This window comes from Esox lucius, chromosome 11, assembly GCF_011004845.1.
Source record: "Esox lucius isolate fEsoLuc1 chromosome 11, fEsoLuc1.pri, whole genome shotgun sequence".
In the NCBI taxonomy this organism is placed as follows: domain Eukaryota; kingdom Metazoa; phylum Chordata; class Actinopteri; order Esociformes; family Esocidae; genus Esox; species Esox lucius.
The window spans coordinates 23395487-23411623 of NC_047579.1; the positions used below are offsets into that span (position 1 = coordinate 23395487).

The 16137-nt window shown below is 37.3% G+C and overlaps 1 protein-coding gene across 1 annotated transcript in view; it reads left to right on the forward strand.

Annotated features, from left to right (window-relative positions):
• Positions 1–16137, forward strand: part of LOC117595221 (nuclear GTPase SLIP-GC-like) — a 772829-nt gene that overhangs the window by 36715 nt on the left and 719977 nt on the right. The window contains exons 7-10 of the mRNA XM_034295128.1: positions 2785–2878; positions 2992–3208; positions 4601–4825; positions 5117–5317. Of these exons, the coding sequence (XP_034151019.1) occupies positions 2785–2878; positions 2992–3208; positions 4601–4825; positions 5117–5317 (737 nt within the window). The remainder of the gene's footprint in view (positions 1–2784; positions 2879–2991; positions 3209–4600; positions 4826–5116; positions 5318–16137) is intronic.

Below are 16137 nucleotides of genomic sequence, written 5' to 3' on the forward strand. Positions count from 1 at the left end.
AATAACCAACATCTATTTCACTGGAAAAAAGGTAGTGGCTAAACTCCTACGGATCTGTAATTAACATTGTGTTCATAAGGTTAGTCCGCTCACCCATCTTACCCCAAAGACTATTCATTGCCAATTTAGCACTGTTTACAACAATGTTTTCCTTGTCAAGCTGCACACCCTCCTTTTCATGATATTCACGGATATACTGGTCTTTAGCCTCATCGTCAACCACAGATGGCGGGAAGCCGCTACCTTCCTGCTTGTGCTTCAGGAATGTTCTCATGTAATCTGATGGTTTTGTAAGATCACAACCGCCCAGACCAACTGACACAGATGCTGTTCACTTGGTCTAAATGCAAATAGGATTAACAAGCGTATACAGGTAATTAAAGCTGATTTAACAATAATGTCAAAAGTCTACTTACCAAGATTTGAAGGCCCAAAAATGTGTTTACCAAACACGGCAGGTTTTTTATTCATTGATTGCGCAATCGTAAAATTGATTTACACATTCTTAAAAATTCTGAATAAAACGTAACTATTTACAATCTTGCGTTGATCCTCGTTGTACAATTTCAAAAGACGCCTTTACGAATGTTTTAATTACCTGAAATAACATATCCTGACATGTCAACGATTTGCTGTTGTTCATGCAAATTCATACGCTACCTGGTGGGTGACTTTGTAACATTTTGCCATATAATGCAACTTAAAAGTTAATGCTTACTTAAAACAACACTTTTTATTACAAAACTCAGCTTTGCTCATACATACACGCCTAAATCCATGTTTTTTATTTATAACAATATTTTAAAACCCAAACCGCGACACAATCCACCTTTGCGTAATGTGTGGTTGTCCCTGGCCATGACTATTCCTTCAGAATAATAGCATTGCTCATGCGATATTAGTTTGCTGTAGTGCTGTGTTGGACTACATACCGTGAAACACTGGATGATTTTCGACCAGCATATACTACAGTTTGTAATAGAGGTTATTAAGGGGCCATTTCTACAGGGCAGATATCATCTTAAGGCCCATCTCCTGTCAAAATGAAAAGTGGGCTGAAACTCTCCAAATCGTAAGTCCCTACCCCCCTTCTTTATATCTTAGACAAAAAGCATGTGTAACTCTGCTTGTGGAAAAACATGGACATTTACATCTGTTGTATCACATGGCAGTGGAACCCTGGCACCCTTTTGTTGAACACCAAACAACTTACCGCTTACCATTTGTTAATCATCAAACACAACCACCTGTTATAACACTAGTCTGTTTGTAACAGGTGGTTTGCTCATCAGACATTGTAAAACATCAAACACGAACACGTCAATGTAATCATGAATCACAAAGTCACCGGACATGTGTACATCACTCCAGAAGTCCCGCCCATACACACGTCATACAGGAAGTCCCACCTTACAAACCGGATGTCCCGCCCACCTGTCACATCAATATGGAAGCCCCGCCCAACAGGGCCATAAATCACCATTCTGACACATTATACCTTACATTAACTACTTGCTGTCTATATGTCCAGTTATTTTAAATAAATACTTTAATAAAAATAAATCAGCCATCAACTGCTGCATTATTTGTAAATACGTAAATACCATGGGAATCATTCATTTGTGAACACAATCAACTCTCTCACCACGTACACATCAGCAATGCATGAACAGCACCAGACAGAGATAGATAACCTCAATTCTGAGATATTCTTAGTCATGTTGTCAACCTTTCACAACATAAAAATTATAAAAAATAAAAAAAACAGCGTTATGACGGGTAGCATCTCGAAACCTGGACCTGCCGCTCTACAACCCGGAGCACTACCCACTACTCCAAACAGAGTTGGATAATTGATATAGAAGAGTAATGGTGTTACCAAGGTCACTATACTAGGCACACCCACTGAAACTGTGTACGTTCGTTAAATGTATTGCCACAGTAAGGGAAATACACGTTCCTATCTTGTTATCACTTCTCTTCGCCTCTTTGAAACCGTAGCTAAACAGCTAGCTACTAAACCGTCATTTCCAATTTACCTTGAATAACAGGCTGTGCGTCCAATCAGCGACAACAGTCTTGTACCTACCCTTTATGTCATTGTTTTACTGGTTGTGTTTTGCACTATTGGGGGGAGTATATTTATGGGGTGTGTGTAATTGTATTTGTGGGTATGTTTTCCACTTTTGGTGGGACTATTTTTATTGGGGGGGTGTAATTATATTAGTGGTTGTGTTTTACACTTTTGGGAGCATTATTTTTATTGGGTTGGGTGTAATTGTATTAGTGGTTGTGTTTTGTGCTATTGGGGATAGTATTTTTATTGGAAGGGTGTTATTGTATTAGTAGTTGTGTTTTGTGCTATTGGGGATAGTATTTTTATTCGGGGTGTGTAATTGTAGTAGTGGTTGTATTTTGTGCTATTGGGGGGAGTAATTTTATTGGGGGTGTGTAATTATATTAGTAGTTGTGTTTTGCACTTCCGGGCCACCGTAGATTAGTATGCTAATGACACCAAACTTCCATTTGGCTTTGGCGGATACTGGCTGTTCTAGTGTTAATGTTACAGTCTACTATATTATAATGGTGGCCATCTTAGATTGCAAATAATACAGACAATTAAAGGGTAAAACTTGCAATGTTACTTACTTTTAACCAGACATAAATATGTATGTGTGTGCGTATTACCTCACACTAGGCAGCAGGACACATATGCAGTCCTGTTGTTTAAAGGCAAAATATTAATGTACAACAAATTGATATCTGTTGGTGATCTTCTTCCAGACAGTGAACAAAAGACAGAGGTGAAGAAGATAATGCAAAGAGTCAGAGGCAAGCTGGATAGAATGCCTTCTACAAAACTTACTGACTTCCTCAGGTAGACCTATTTTATTTAAAATGTGGACAGACAACATGCCATATGAATAGATTTATATAACGTAGGCTAATTCTTAAATTGCTTTAATAATGTTTGTTGTTCACTTGTAACAGAAGTAAAATTGATGTGTTGGATGAAGACAGAAAAGAGATGGTGGGTGTTTTTGGGAAGACTGGAGCTGGTAAGAGCTCCTTAATAAACGCCATCTTGGGTAAGACGAAACTGCTTCCTTCTGGAAACCAAGGGGCGTGTACCTCAGTGATGATTCAGGTGGAGGCCAATATGACTAATGAGAAATACATCGCAGAGATCGAGTTCATTACAGTGCAGGTAATAGTATATGTTCCTTCTGTTTATGTCCTATAACACAATGTTTGGGTATGTGGTGTCATGGGGAATAGTACAATTAGTAATAGACATTTGGGAACCTACTGCGAACCAAAGTCTGAATCAATGTCTGTCACTAGTCTAATTTACCCATTGCATTATATGGAGCAAATTGCACAGTAGAAATAACAACAATACAATGTCAATTAACAATACTGTTTTTTTTCGTGCTTGCTTTTTAAATATTTAATAGAATATCAACCAGTCTGCGCTCCCTGTAGATTAAAAAAACTGTGACCCCAAATATATTTGCTTAAGTTAGATATAAACATGAAATTTAGAATGGAACAAACATTTCAGTTACAGGTGAAATAAGTTCAAGTAAAACATTAATAGTTTAGAGAAATGTGTTTTATTTATAGTTGAGTTGTAGTTTATTTGTTTGATTGTGTGCAACTCAACTTATCATGAAAAAACACATACATTATAATGTGCGTCTTGATGCTGGACACTAAGTTGCTCTCAGGGGAAGTCCGACAGCGGAATATCCCTCTTTTAAATGTGGAAGCATTGCGATAACAAGGCATTCATGGTGTATCCCTCAGAGAAATTTCATTATTTTAAGAGAATGAAATTCTTCCATGGGTAATACCAACAAAGAGCATGTCCATTTTCCCGTAAGTTACACAGTAAAGCCATGTGGGTGAAATTGTATAGATCAGTGTTTCCTAATCCTGGACCTCGGGACCCAAAGGGCTGCACATTTTGTTTTTGCCCTAGCACTTAAACACTTGAGTGACATAATCAACATATCATCAGGTCTTTAATTGGAATCAGGTGTGTGAGTTGTAGGGTAAAAACATGCACCCCTTTGGGTCCCGAAGATCAGGATTGGGAAATGCTGGTATAGATGATAGTCTGACGTCCCGTTCCTGTGAAGGCAGCATTGAGCTGCGCCACAAGCAACTGACAGAAACACTGAAGAGAAGAAGAGTTAATACATGCCATCTCTTCCAATCGCAGTGAAGTAAACTGGCAGGTTTTAATGTTGCAGACCACAGCTTTTTGCCAGTAGTTGAAACTTAACACTCAATTTGTTGTGAATCTTCTGTGTAAACTCGCCTTAAAACAAATGCCCCCCAAGGGCACCTCAACGTCCCCTTTCCAAAATACTGTTTCCAGCGCACCCAGTCATTCTCTGAATGCCCCCTGGGGAGCTGTACCGACCCCGTTCAGAAACACTGTCTTAACATCTCTGTGACCCAAATGCATCTGCAGTTAAAGGGGCTGTTCACTAAAAAGTTAAAATAAAAGTATAGTTAACTGAAAAAGGGCAAGTTAATGAGAGCCTTTGCTACATTACATTATGCATTTGTCATGTTTTAAAATTTTTAGGATTGGAAAGATGAGTTATGGTCAATCTTACAAGTCACATCTGGCGAGGAGGAAGAGGATGAAGACAAGGAAATTGATGTCGAGGATGGTGATGATCATGATAAGATAAAAGCTTTGTATGGAAAAGAGGGACATGGAAAAAATTTGGAGGAACTAATGGATAAGAAGCTCATAGAAATCCCTGAATTTTATTCATCATGTAAAAAACTATTTTTTTGTGACACAGTAAGTTACTTTTTGCAAACTTCACAGGCTTTAAAAATAAAAATATTTTAACAGCAATATTTTAACAACATTTTCTGACACTACACTGCTTTCTACCAACCTATACCAGCCTTTTAAATGTTTTTCAACATTTAATTAAACTTTGCTACTTTTATTGAAATCTTGCCCCAAATGCCTTTTAATGTATTTTTTCAATATTAAGAAACTTATTTTGGAAGTTGTTCCATATTTTGTCTTTGTTCATTTTTAAAGTGTTCATACATGTAATGTGATGCCTTGTTACAATTTCAGGCTGAAGAACTGTCTAAAAAGATAGCTTGCTACATACTGAGTGACTCAAACAGTGATACATTTGAAAGAATGTATTGGCCGCTTGTGAAATGTTTAACAGTCAAGGTGCCAAACTGTAAAGACTTACTGGAGCATGTTGTGCTGGTGGATCTTCCAGGAAATGGAGACTGCAACAAGAGCAGAGATACGATGTGGAAGTCGGTAATTATTTATAAATATTTTCATGATGATCCAATGTACTGTTTAACATTGTATTCATCCCATATTTGATTTGGTTGATGTTGGATCCACTTTATGGGTTTAATTATCTGGCAACAGCTATGGTGGAAATTGCAGTCAGGCTTAGCCATCAAAGTTTTTGTCTATCCTGAACAAATCCTAATACCCATCAGAACAATATTTTTTTAGGGTTCCTACAACGCAGCTACTGAAGGTTGTAGACAGCAACAGTTTTTGTGTGTCCTGAACAAATCCTAAGGCATAATGTGTTTAGACTGTGACATCTTGTTCCATGTCCGTGTCTCTAACCACTACGCTATTTAACAGGGTAGTCAGTCAGTCAGTCAGGCACTCACTCACTAAATCAGTCAGTCAGTGAGTAAGAGACATTCGCTCATATAGGCCGGCTCCACTTACGCGGTCTGGCAAAAGCTGGGACAGAGGAAACGTGTAATGCTAAAAAAACGTAATATCACACAACTAATTAGGTCAATTGGCAACAGGTCAGTATCATGATTGGGTATTAAAAGATAATTCCAGAGAGGATGGGCCTGTCAGAAGTGAGGATGGGGAAAGGTTCACCACTCTGTGAAAGATGTATCCAAGAATAACGTATCACAACATAAAATTGCAAAGAGTTTGGGGATATCATCATCTACAGTACATTGTCATTACAAGATTCAGCAAATCTGTAATAATCCCTGTACGCAAGGGAAAATGCCAAAAAACAATATTGGATGGCCGTTAAAAACAGACACGTAGTATTGGACATCACTGCATTGGCTCAGGAACACTTCAGAAAATCATTGTCCGTGAACATAGTAAATCACAGCAACTCTACCATGCAAAGAAGAAACTGATATAATTTTACAGTTACGTACAGTGATTAAATAATAGAGGACCCACACAATTCAAGGACCCACACAATTCAAGGGAGAAAATACAAACCCGATTCCAAAAAAGTTGGGACACTGTACAATTGTGAATAAAATCATAATGCAATAATGTGGAAGTTTCAAATTTCAATATTTTATTCAGAATACAACATAGATGACATGTCAAATGTTTAAACTGAGAAAATGTATCACTTTAAGGGAAAAATAAGTTGATTTAAAATGTCATGGCATCAACACATTTCAAAAAAGTTGGGACAGGGCCATGTTTACCACTGTGTGGCATACCCTCTTCTTTTTATAACAGACTGCAAACGTCTGGGGACTGAGGAGACAATGTGCTCAAGTTTATGAATAGGAATGTTGTCCCATTCTTGTCTAATACAGGCTTCTAGTTGCTCAACTGTCTTAGGTCTTCTTTGTCGCACCTTCCTCTTTATGATGCACCAAATGTTTTCTATGGGTGAAAGATCTGGACTTCAGGCTGGCCATTTCAGTACCCGGATCCTTCTTCTATGCAGCCATGACATTGAAATTGATGCAGTATGTGGTCTGGCATTGTCATGTTGGAAAATGCAAGGTCTTCCCTGAAAGAGACGACGTCTGGATGGGAGCATATGTTCTAGAACTTGGATATAACTGTCAGCATTGATGGTGCCTTTCCAGATGTGTAGGCTGCCCTTGCCACACGGACTCATGCAACCCCATACCATCAGAGATGCAGGCTTCTGAACTGAGCGCTGATAACAACTTGGGTTGTCCTTGTCCTCTTTAGTCCGGATGACATGGCATCCCAGTTTTCCAAAATGACCTTCAAATTTTGATTTGTCTGACCACAGAACACTTTTCCACTTTGCCACAGTCCATTTTAAATGATCCTTGGCCCAGAGAAAACGCCTGTGCTTCTGGATCCTGTTTAGATACAGCTTCTTTTTTGACCTATAGAGATTTAGCCGGCAATGGCGAATGGCACGGTGGATTGTGTTCACCGACAATGTTTTCTGAAAGTATTCCTGAGCCCATGTTGTGATTTCCATTACAGTATCATTCCTGTATGTGATGCAGTGCCGTCTGAGGGCCCGAAGATCACGGGCATCCAGTATGGTTTTCCGGCCTTGACCCTTACGCACAGAGATTGTTCCAGATTTTCTGAATCTTTGGATGATATTATGCACTGTAGATGATGATAACTTCAAACTCTTTGCAATTTTTCTCTGAGAAACTCCTTTCTGATATTGCTCCACTATTTCTCACTGCAGCGTTGGGGGAATTGGTGATCTTCTGCCCATCTTGACTTGCCAATTGACATAATATGTTGCGAATTGGTCCTCCAGCTGTTCCTTATCTGTACATTTAACTTTTCCGGCCTCTTATTGCTACCTATCCCAACTTTTTTGGAATGTGTAGCTCTCATGAAATCCAAAATTAGCCAATATTACAAAATGTCTCACTTTCAACATTCAATGTTATCTATATTCTATTGTGAATTAAATAAAAGTTTGAGATTTGTAAATTATTCCATTCCTTTTTTACTCACAATTTGTACAGTGTCCCAACTTATTTGGAATCGGGTTTGTACATTCAGTATTTATTGGAATAATTCAGCAAAGTTGTCCTTTTCAATGGAAGTTCCAAAGTATTCTCACTGTAAAGCTGGTTATAAGCTGATATTTATAAAAGGGTATCTACCTAGCACAGATCATGTTTCCAAGATGATAACCCCAATGCCAGATGGTCGATGTAAACATTCCAAATTTCTGAGGTTTTGGCTGATACCTACAGATAGGCTAAACACAAATGTTTCTGTTGTTCCCATTATCGTGGCATTTGACTTTCAATGAAACATATATTCATATTATTCTACAAAACTATACATAAAAAAGTTCCTGAAACGGCAGTGCCTTCTCTAGGCCCGAGCTCATTTTCGATGGACTGAGGCGAAGTGGAAAACTGTCCTGTGGTCTGACTAATGAAAATGTGAGATTATTTTTGTGAATCGTGGACGCCATGTCCTCCGGGCTAAAGAGGAGAAAAACCATTCGACTTGCACAGTTCAAAAGCCAGCATGGTTTGGGGGTACTTTAGTGCTCATGGCATGGGTGACTTGCATATCTGTGAAGGCACCATGAATGCTGAACAATACACGCAGGTTTTGGAGCAACTTATGCTGTCATCAGAGACATCTTTTTCAGGGAAGGCCCAACTTATTTCAGCAAGACAATGCCAAAGCCAGTGCTGGGACGTCACGGCCAGCAAGGCCTCCTCTGCTGGCCTAAAGATTGTCAGAATCAGAATATATAGCTTTATTATTTAAATATTTTATTTTGTAATTATTATTTTTGTTTTCATTAACACTATATGTATTTTACAAAGTTAATTCCCATCAGTCTATTAACATAAATTCAATGCGTATTCCCTCTTCTGTCGAAGTGAAAAGGACCATGTTGTTGATTGTCATATTAATTAACAAATCAGATTGAGTTTACCATGTTGGGTGTATTTTTTGACAAACCAGAGCCTTCTAGCTGGCCTAGCCTTAAGTCAGCCTTTTTCATGTTGCTGATACAAGTGGCAGTTAGCTAACTGAAGAAAACTAGCTGACACCTGACCTGGCATTGTCTCCAGTTGTTGGAAACTTTCAGTTTATAGCTATAGTGCTTTAGATTTGTTGTTTAAATATTTATTTTTGGCAGAATGGCAAATGGAGAATACATTTATTTGGGGGTGAATTTACAAAAAAAAAATGCATGGCCTGCCACTGGCCAAACCACATTCTGCACGTATCACAACAGCATGGCTTCGTAATAATATAGTCTGTTTGCTAAACTAGCTGACCTGCTGTCCAGACCTGTACTCTATTGAAAACATTTAGTGCATTATGAGATGAATATTATGACCCAAGGAGACCCGAACGGTTTGCAGCTACAATCCTAAATCAAGCTAGAATGGGACAACATTCCACTTTCAAAACTACAGCAATTGGTCCCGGTTAGTTCCCAAAAGCTTAGAGTGTTGTTAAAAGAGGTGATGCAACACAGTGGTAAAGATGCCCCTGCCCATTTTGAAACGTGTTGCTGGCATCAACTACGCTACACCACTACGCTATGTGTGAATGCATAAACATCCATTCACTCACTCAGTCAGCGACATTCGCTTTTCTTGGGTGTCTCCATTTACTCTGTCAAACAAAAGAACACTCCAATAAGGGTATAACAAAAAAAATCTGGCCTAATAACCCTGTTTCCCAAAATCAAGCAAATATCGATAACTATAGCCTGTGCATTATCCCTTTCTCTCAATGAATCCGCCCAAGTCCATTTTTGACTGCATACTGTCATTAAAAATAGCCCAATTGGTCGGGAAACCTACCCATCTGGCAACACCGTGCAACACAACTGTCCGGGCTGTAAGGAATACTCAGGAGAAGGAGGTTAGGGTTCAAGTGCAGAGGGCCACAGGCTGAAATCAAGGCCGGGAGGCAGGCAGGTAGTCGTACACAGGAAACAGATTGATCAAGCAAAGGCACCGGCAAGTCTAAAAACAGAGTCCAGGTTAAGTGGGCAGAAACAGTTCAATACACAAGGTTTTTCAATGAAGAAGAGATAATCTAGCAGACTTAGTATAGTCATCCAGAAACAAACAATACCACACAAAGGAAAAAACAAACTAAACTCAACTATATAAAGGGTGCTAAAGGGCATACAGGTGAACACAATTAAGACTAACGAAAGCAAATCGAGCATAGAAATGTACTATCCTAGAACAGAAACACAAAAGCAAACCAAGCATAGAAATATAACATCCTAAAATGGAAACAAAACCGCACCGGCATCATTACATAGAGGAGAGTGGGGTTCAGCCAATTTTTTATATAGTTTTCCCACAGTCAGGGGAAAAAGAGACAGGAATAAAACAAATACATCTGCCCGTATATCAGTTTTACCATTTCTAATATATTTATTTTTCAAATATAATTGAACCGTATCACCTTTCGTTATGAGAATTCTGTCTACCACATTATACAATGAAAACCAGCGAATCAACAGATATCATTCAGCATTCCTGAATAGTTTACTATGTTCCACTCCATGTATTTGGATACAGCTGTGGATAAAAAAGCACACAACAAGCACTTGCAACTGAAATCTAATATTAAGTTGCAGAACCAGGAGATGGAAAACCATCACAATTTACAGAAATACAGTCGCATGACAAACTATGAAAATGAAAGACCAAGACATTTAATTAGAAGGATAGAAACGTTTTTGGCACACACTCTATTATATAAAGTTGTGCTCATACCCTGGCAGAAATTGTGAAATTTTGGCATTGATTTGGAGAATATGACTGATCACGGTTGTATATTGAGAACCGTGGTCGCAAGTCTGATATTCAAATCTGTAATTACGTTTTGCTAACTAGTACATTTAGGTATGTGCTATATAGCAATATTTGACAAACTTATAAAATATATAGGTAACGAGTTCAAACAGGTGCAGTTAATACAGGTAATGAGTGGAGAACAGGAGAGCCTCTTAAAGAAAAACTAAAAGGTCTGTGAGAGCCAAAATTCTTACAGGTTGGTAGGTGATCAAATATTTTAGTCATGCAATAAAATGCAAACATTTGTTTTTTAAATCATACAATGTGATTTTCTGGATTTTACAACACTATCAACATCTCTAGCATTCCTATTCATGTCATCAACAACACGTAACTCAGACTCTATCATCAAAACAGAATTAAGACTGACTTGTTCAGGCTAGCTTTTCCCTTGGCTTAACATGGTCATGATTTAGCTCTGGTGTAATTTATGGTGTTTTATCTGTGATTACTGTATTTGCTTGAACTTTTCAATGTCCTTGTGTTTCTTGAAAGGTGTTTGGAAATGTCATGTGTTAATAATAATAATGACTTGGCTCAAAGGGATAGAAAAGGCCTTTGAATTATTCTTATACCCATCCCTTAACTTGTGCCTTTCAACAACTTTATCTCGTAGATCTTTTCAAAGTGTCATAAGTGCTTTGTTTGCTTTTAATTATACTACTAAACAGTGGAGTGCTCTATGAACAACTGCTTTTATTCAGAACTAAACAAAATCACTACAGTTGAACACAGATGGACATCCATTAGCTATATTTGTAATCTGGAAGGTGGTTGGCTATATCTCAAGTTTGAAATTACAATTCTAAGGGGGGTCTTCATTTATTCAAAAAGGGTATTTTTCTGTTTTAATTTACTGTTTTAAATCCAGACTTTTTCTGAATATTTTTTTTTCGCTTGGATATTGGGGGTTACTGTGTGTAAATAATGCAGCAAAAGTCAGTTTGTGTTTTAATTTCAGGCTGTAAGGCAACAAAAGTTGAACATTTTGAAAGGTGGTGGTGATTTTCTATACCCACTGTATAAATCTTTACTGTTCAACAATTTGCTTGACACTGTTTCAGTTTGTAGGGAACTGCTCGGTTGTTTGGATTGTGAGCGACATTTCACGAGCAATTTCAGAAAAGGAATCTTGGGAGATTTTAGACAGCACTGTTAGCCTCATTGGACCTGGCGGAGAATGTAGAAGCATCAGCTTCATCTGCACCAAGACGGACGACATTGAGGCGAGTGCAAAGGATAATGCTCGCTCCATTATTTTGGCCAGAAATGAAAGTACCAAGAAAAGAGTGAGGGAAAAATTCAACAAACAAAAAGATGTAAAGGTAAGTCAGTGGAGAGATTTGGGAATTCTGTTTGGAAATAGTTATTGTTTCACATACATACACACTGTTGGGTAAAATTTACTGTTTATGTAGATAAGGCAGTTCTAACATTATTTGTATTAATATTTGCAAAAGGTGTCTTGGCTTGATTTCCAATCTTTGTCTTATGATCATGTTTCAGAAACACTTCAGTGATGCAGATGGTTTCTTTAAGGTGTTTACTGTAAGTTCCAAGAAATACAACATGGAAATGCAGAGTGAACTGGATGAAAAAGCAGGTGCAATTACATATATTATTTTATTATTCTACAACATAATAAAGGTTATGATGGTCAATATAATTTTAAAAACAGGTTCAGGAGAATATTCTAAAATTCTCTTTAATACCAGATTGATGGAAAGAAGTGTGATATACAGTGCACATAATAGGCAAGTTTTCATAATTCACAAAAATAAAACGCACAATGTGTTTGAATGTCCAAGAATTCCTAATCAATCTTACATGCACTTGGTCTGGAGGTTCAGTATTGTTTGCAAAAAGTATTAATTCAATATTGTTTCAAATACCCTGTCACACTGACAAATTCATCTATCTGTGTTAAATCATAATTTTGACCCCGCTCTTCTATGCCTGTAATTTCTATGTTAACTAGCAGACCCGGCCCTTTTCTTTTAAACCACTGTAAACATACAGTGAGGGAAAACAATTATTTGATCCCCTGCTGATTTTGTACGTTTGTCCACTGACAAATAAATTATCAGTCTATAATTTTAATGGTAGGTTTATTTGAACAGTTAGAGACTGAATAACAAAATCCACAAAAACACATGTCAAAAATGTTATACATTGATTTGCATTTTAATTAGTGAAATAAGTATTTGATTACCCCGCCCAATGCCAAATATGGGAGAGATACAACCAAGATTGCACTGGGTGCTTCTGCGCCACATTCCATCTCCAATGCCGCCGCCGTAGCAGATTGCAGCCACTCTAGTCAAAGCTTTTAATACCACCAGATGAGCTGCAGCGCGTTTGAATAGCATCCTAGAAGCGGGTCTATGCTCTGCTTCGCTAAAGATAGGCGCCTTGTCTATTTTTGACGGATGCTACATCCAAGCAGCACAGTTCAAATACAATAAGTCAGTACTATAACCTATTTATCTTCCTTATAATAGGACTTTGTGATTTTAGCCTACTTGTAGCCTACTTGTATAGAGCCATTCAGAATTTATGCATCTTGAAAAGCTGTTACAATGTTCAGTAACATGCGTAAGCTAGCAAAGGTCACAACAGTTATTTATTTGAACTTATATTATTAGTTCATGTTATAATAATGTATAGAAATCTTATTAACAATGATGTGATTTAGAACGTGATATCAGACAATGAAAACTGTTTTAAGCATCCTCTTGAATTGCCCCTGTTTTTTAACTTCATTCTAGAAGAGTGGTTGAACGCCCTTTATGATACAGAGATACCTCTCCTTCAGGAATTTCTCAGAAATCTCAATGATCATCACACAAGGACATCAGATTATATTTCTGGAGTGGATGGGATCCTGTCTTTGATACAAGCAGCCAGAAACAGTGACATGGTATTGTACCTTTCAGCATATTAACTGTCTTCCCCTTAACAACATACTATTTCATGTAAAAAAAAAAAGTGTGTATAATACTGACTATGTTGAGTTGGATTTCAGACAGACAGCAAAGAAGAGGTGTGCCAGGCTTTGGAACAGAAGCTTGCGGATAACCTTAAATGCATTGTTCAATACATGGAAAAGCCTTATAATGCTTTCGACAAATGTCTCTCCAAAGGAGTTCAACAGTCAGAAGATTCATGCGAGAAATTAATGAATAAAGTAAGCTAGTAAGCTAATCAGAAGATATATAAATAAAGCTCCTTTTCCACCATCATTCTAAATCTATATAAACTGGTTAGAGAAGCTTGACAATCAAGTCACACTATACTTATGGAGGATATATTTCCTTTGCTGTGCCCTAAAATAACGACTTATTTTATTATTTCTTTTAAGGTCTGGAAATTGTGTCGTGGACATCATGGAACAGTGAAGTGTTTATGCAAGAATTATGGCATTTACAAACCAAAAGGGAAAAGGAACAGACGGAAGGAAATTAACCTCAATGAGAGTTTAGCCTCATGCATGAGAAGTTGCATTGATGAAAAGTTTACACATTTTTTCCCGTATGTTATTTCATTAAAATAAATCCAATAATTAGCACTAAAGGTCCATCAATGTGAAATGACAAGGCACAGTCAAGTCTTGTAACCATATACTGAAACCATTTTGTTTCAGAAATGACAAATGTGGCCCAATCAGGAAAAAGATTGAAGACTTCACCCTTGACACAAACAGCTTGGTTGAGAAGCACAAGAGTGTGTCACTGCATCTGAAATTCCTTAATACAGAGGTAGGGTTTTCATGACTAACATTAATAGTTAAAATTAGATTTATTTTAATCGGAACCTAAATTAATGGATTACAGTGATATCTTGTACATACGGTTTATTGGGTTATTTAGTAATTTGGGCAAACTAAACCATGAACTGAATTAAGGGGTCTTCTTGAAAAAAATATATCTTAAAGGAAAAAAAGTTGAAGACACAACTAATCCGTGACCTGCTTGACAAAAAGAAACAGATCTACTTCACTCTACCCGACTCGATCAAGAACTCTATGCATGTATCCTATATAAGTAAGTATTTTAGATCAAACATATTTTTTAATTTCAAGTAACAGAAAGTAGTACCCCAGGTGCAGCGGTCTAAGATACTTCCTCAAAATATAGCAGCGTCATTGCGGTATTTGAATCCTGGTCTCAGGACACAGAAAAGGCCTTGGGGTCCAGAATAGGTACAGTAAGCATTTTTTATCTTGCAACACCTTTTGGTAGAATGAGCTTCTGAAATCTCAATTATGAATGCAAAAGCCGAAGAATGCTTTACCCTTTAAGCACGTGTACTAGCGAAAAAATATCTTGATTAGACAAGCAGTGTGATTAGAATCAGAAGGCCTGGGGAGATGTGCTTGGAGGAAACGTCTTTTTATTTGATTATCCCGCACCTGCTGTGGTATTATTCCACAAGGTATGGACAGTAACAAATTAAAAATCCCAAATTTCGGGAAAAATTTAATTAAATTCAAAGAAGACATATGTATACATATTTTCTTGTAATTGAAAAGGAGTCAACTGCGACCTAAGTCTCATTAACATTAAGCTCTGCATTCAGTTTGAGGCACACGTAATACACAACCATTTCAAAAGAAAATTACAAAAGACATACAAATAAACTCACATTAAGAATAACAGTTACATCTATCATTATACAGGCCATCGGTATTTAAGCTAATATTTGGAGAACATATTTTCTTATAAATGTGGAATGTATTAATAGCATATGAATGGTTATGGAAAATATATTACTTTGTTTTAGATGCATCAATGCATAAAGGAAAAGGTTCTCTGCAAAGGATGAAAGATGAGCTACATCTGAACATGAAGAAAGCAAATATTTTCCGGAAGGCCAAGAAAGATATGATGGATGGTTTAACTAAACTGAAGGTTTGAAATGTAGTATTGGCATTGACAGGAAGTACAGTGTAATGCATGTATTCAGTCAACTCCCACAGTAAATGTCCCTCTTTACACAAAAATGCATTCAAAAAGAATAGCTCTTTCTGTATGAACACAAGCAAAGAAAAAGCAAGATTCTGACAGAAGTCAACTGAATAATATTTTCCTGTATTAGGATCACATGGTGATGCAGCTGAAGTATAAACTAGAAGAATCAATCAGGATGTCACTCCATACTCCCAACAGCTCGTTCCTCCCAGGTAAATAAATGTAATTGAGTTAAGTCACAGCTTGTACTTGAGTTAGTTTTTTACAGTATTACAGTTGTATATCGTGGTAAGATGAGGGTACATATCCTGTGGAGTAGCCCTGGTATCCCATGGACGGTGTTGCATTGCCATCATTTGAGATGTAAGTAATATAATTTGATTGCCATTCACTCTAACAACTTCCTGTGGTGGCTTTGCTACCAGTGAGCTCAGTGAACATAAACATAAGATGCATGAACACATTAACATTTCAGTAATTTAAAATAGGTTCTTTTGAAAAGAAACTAGAAAAAAAAAAAAGTCAGATGAAGCTAGGTGGGTAGATTTCATAACAT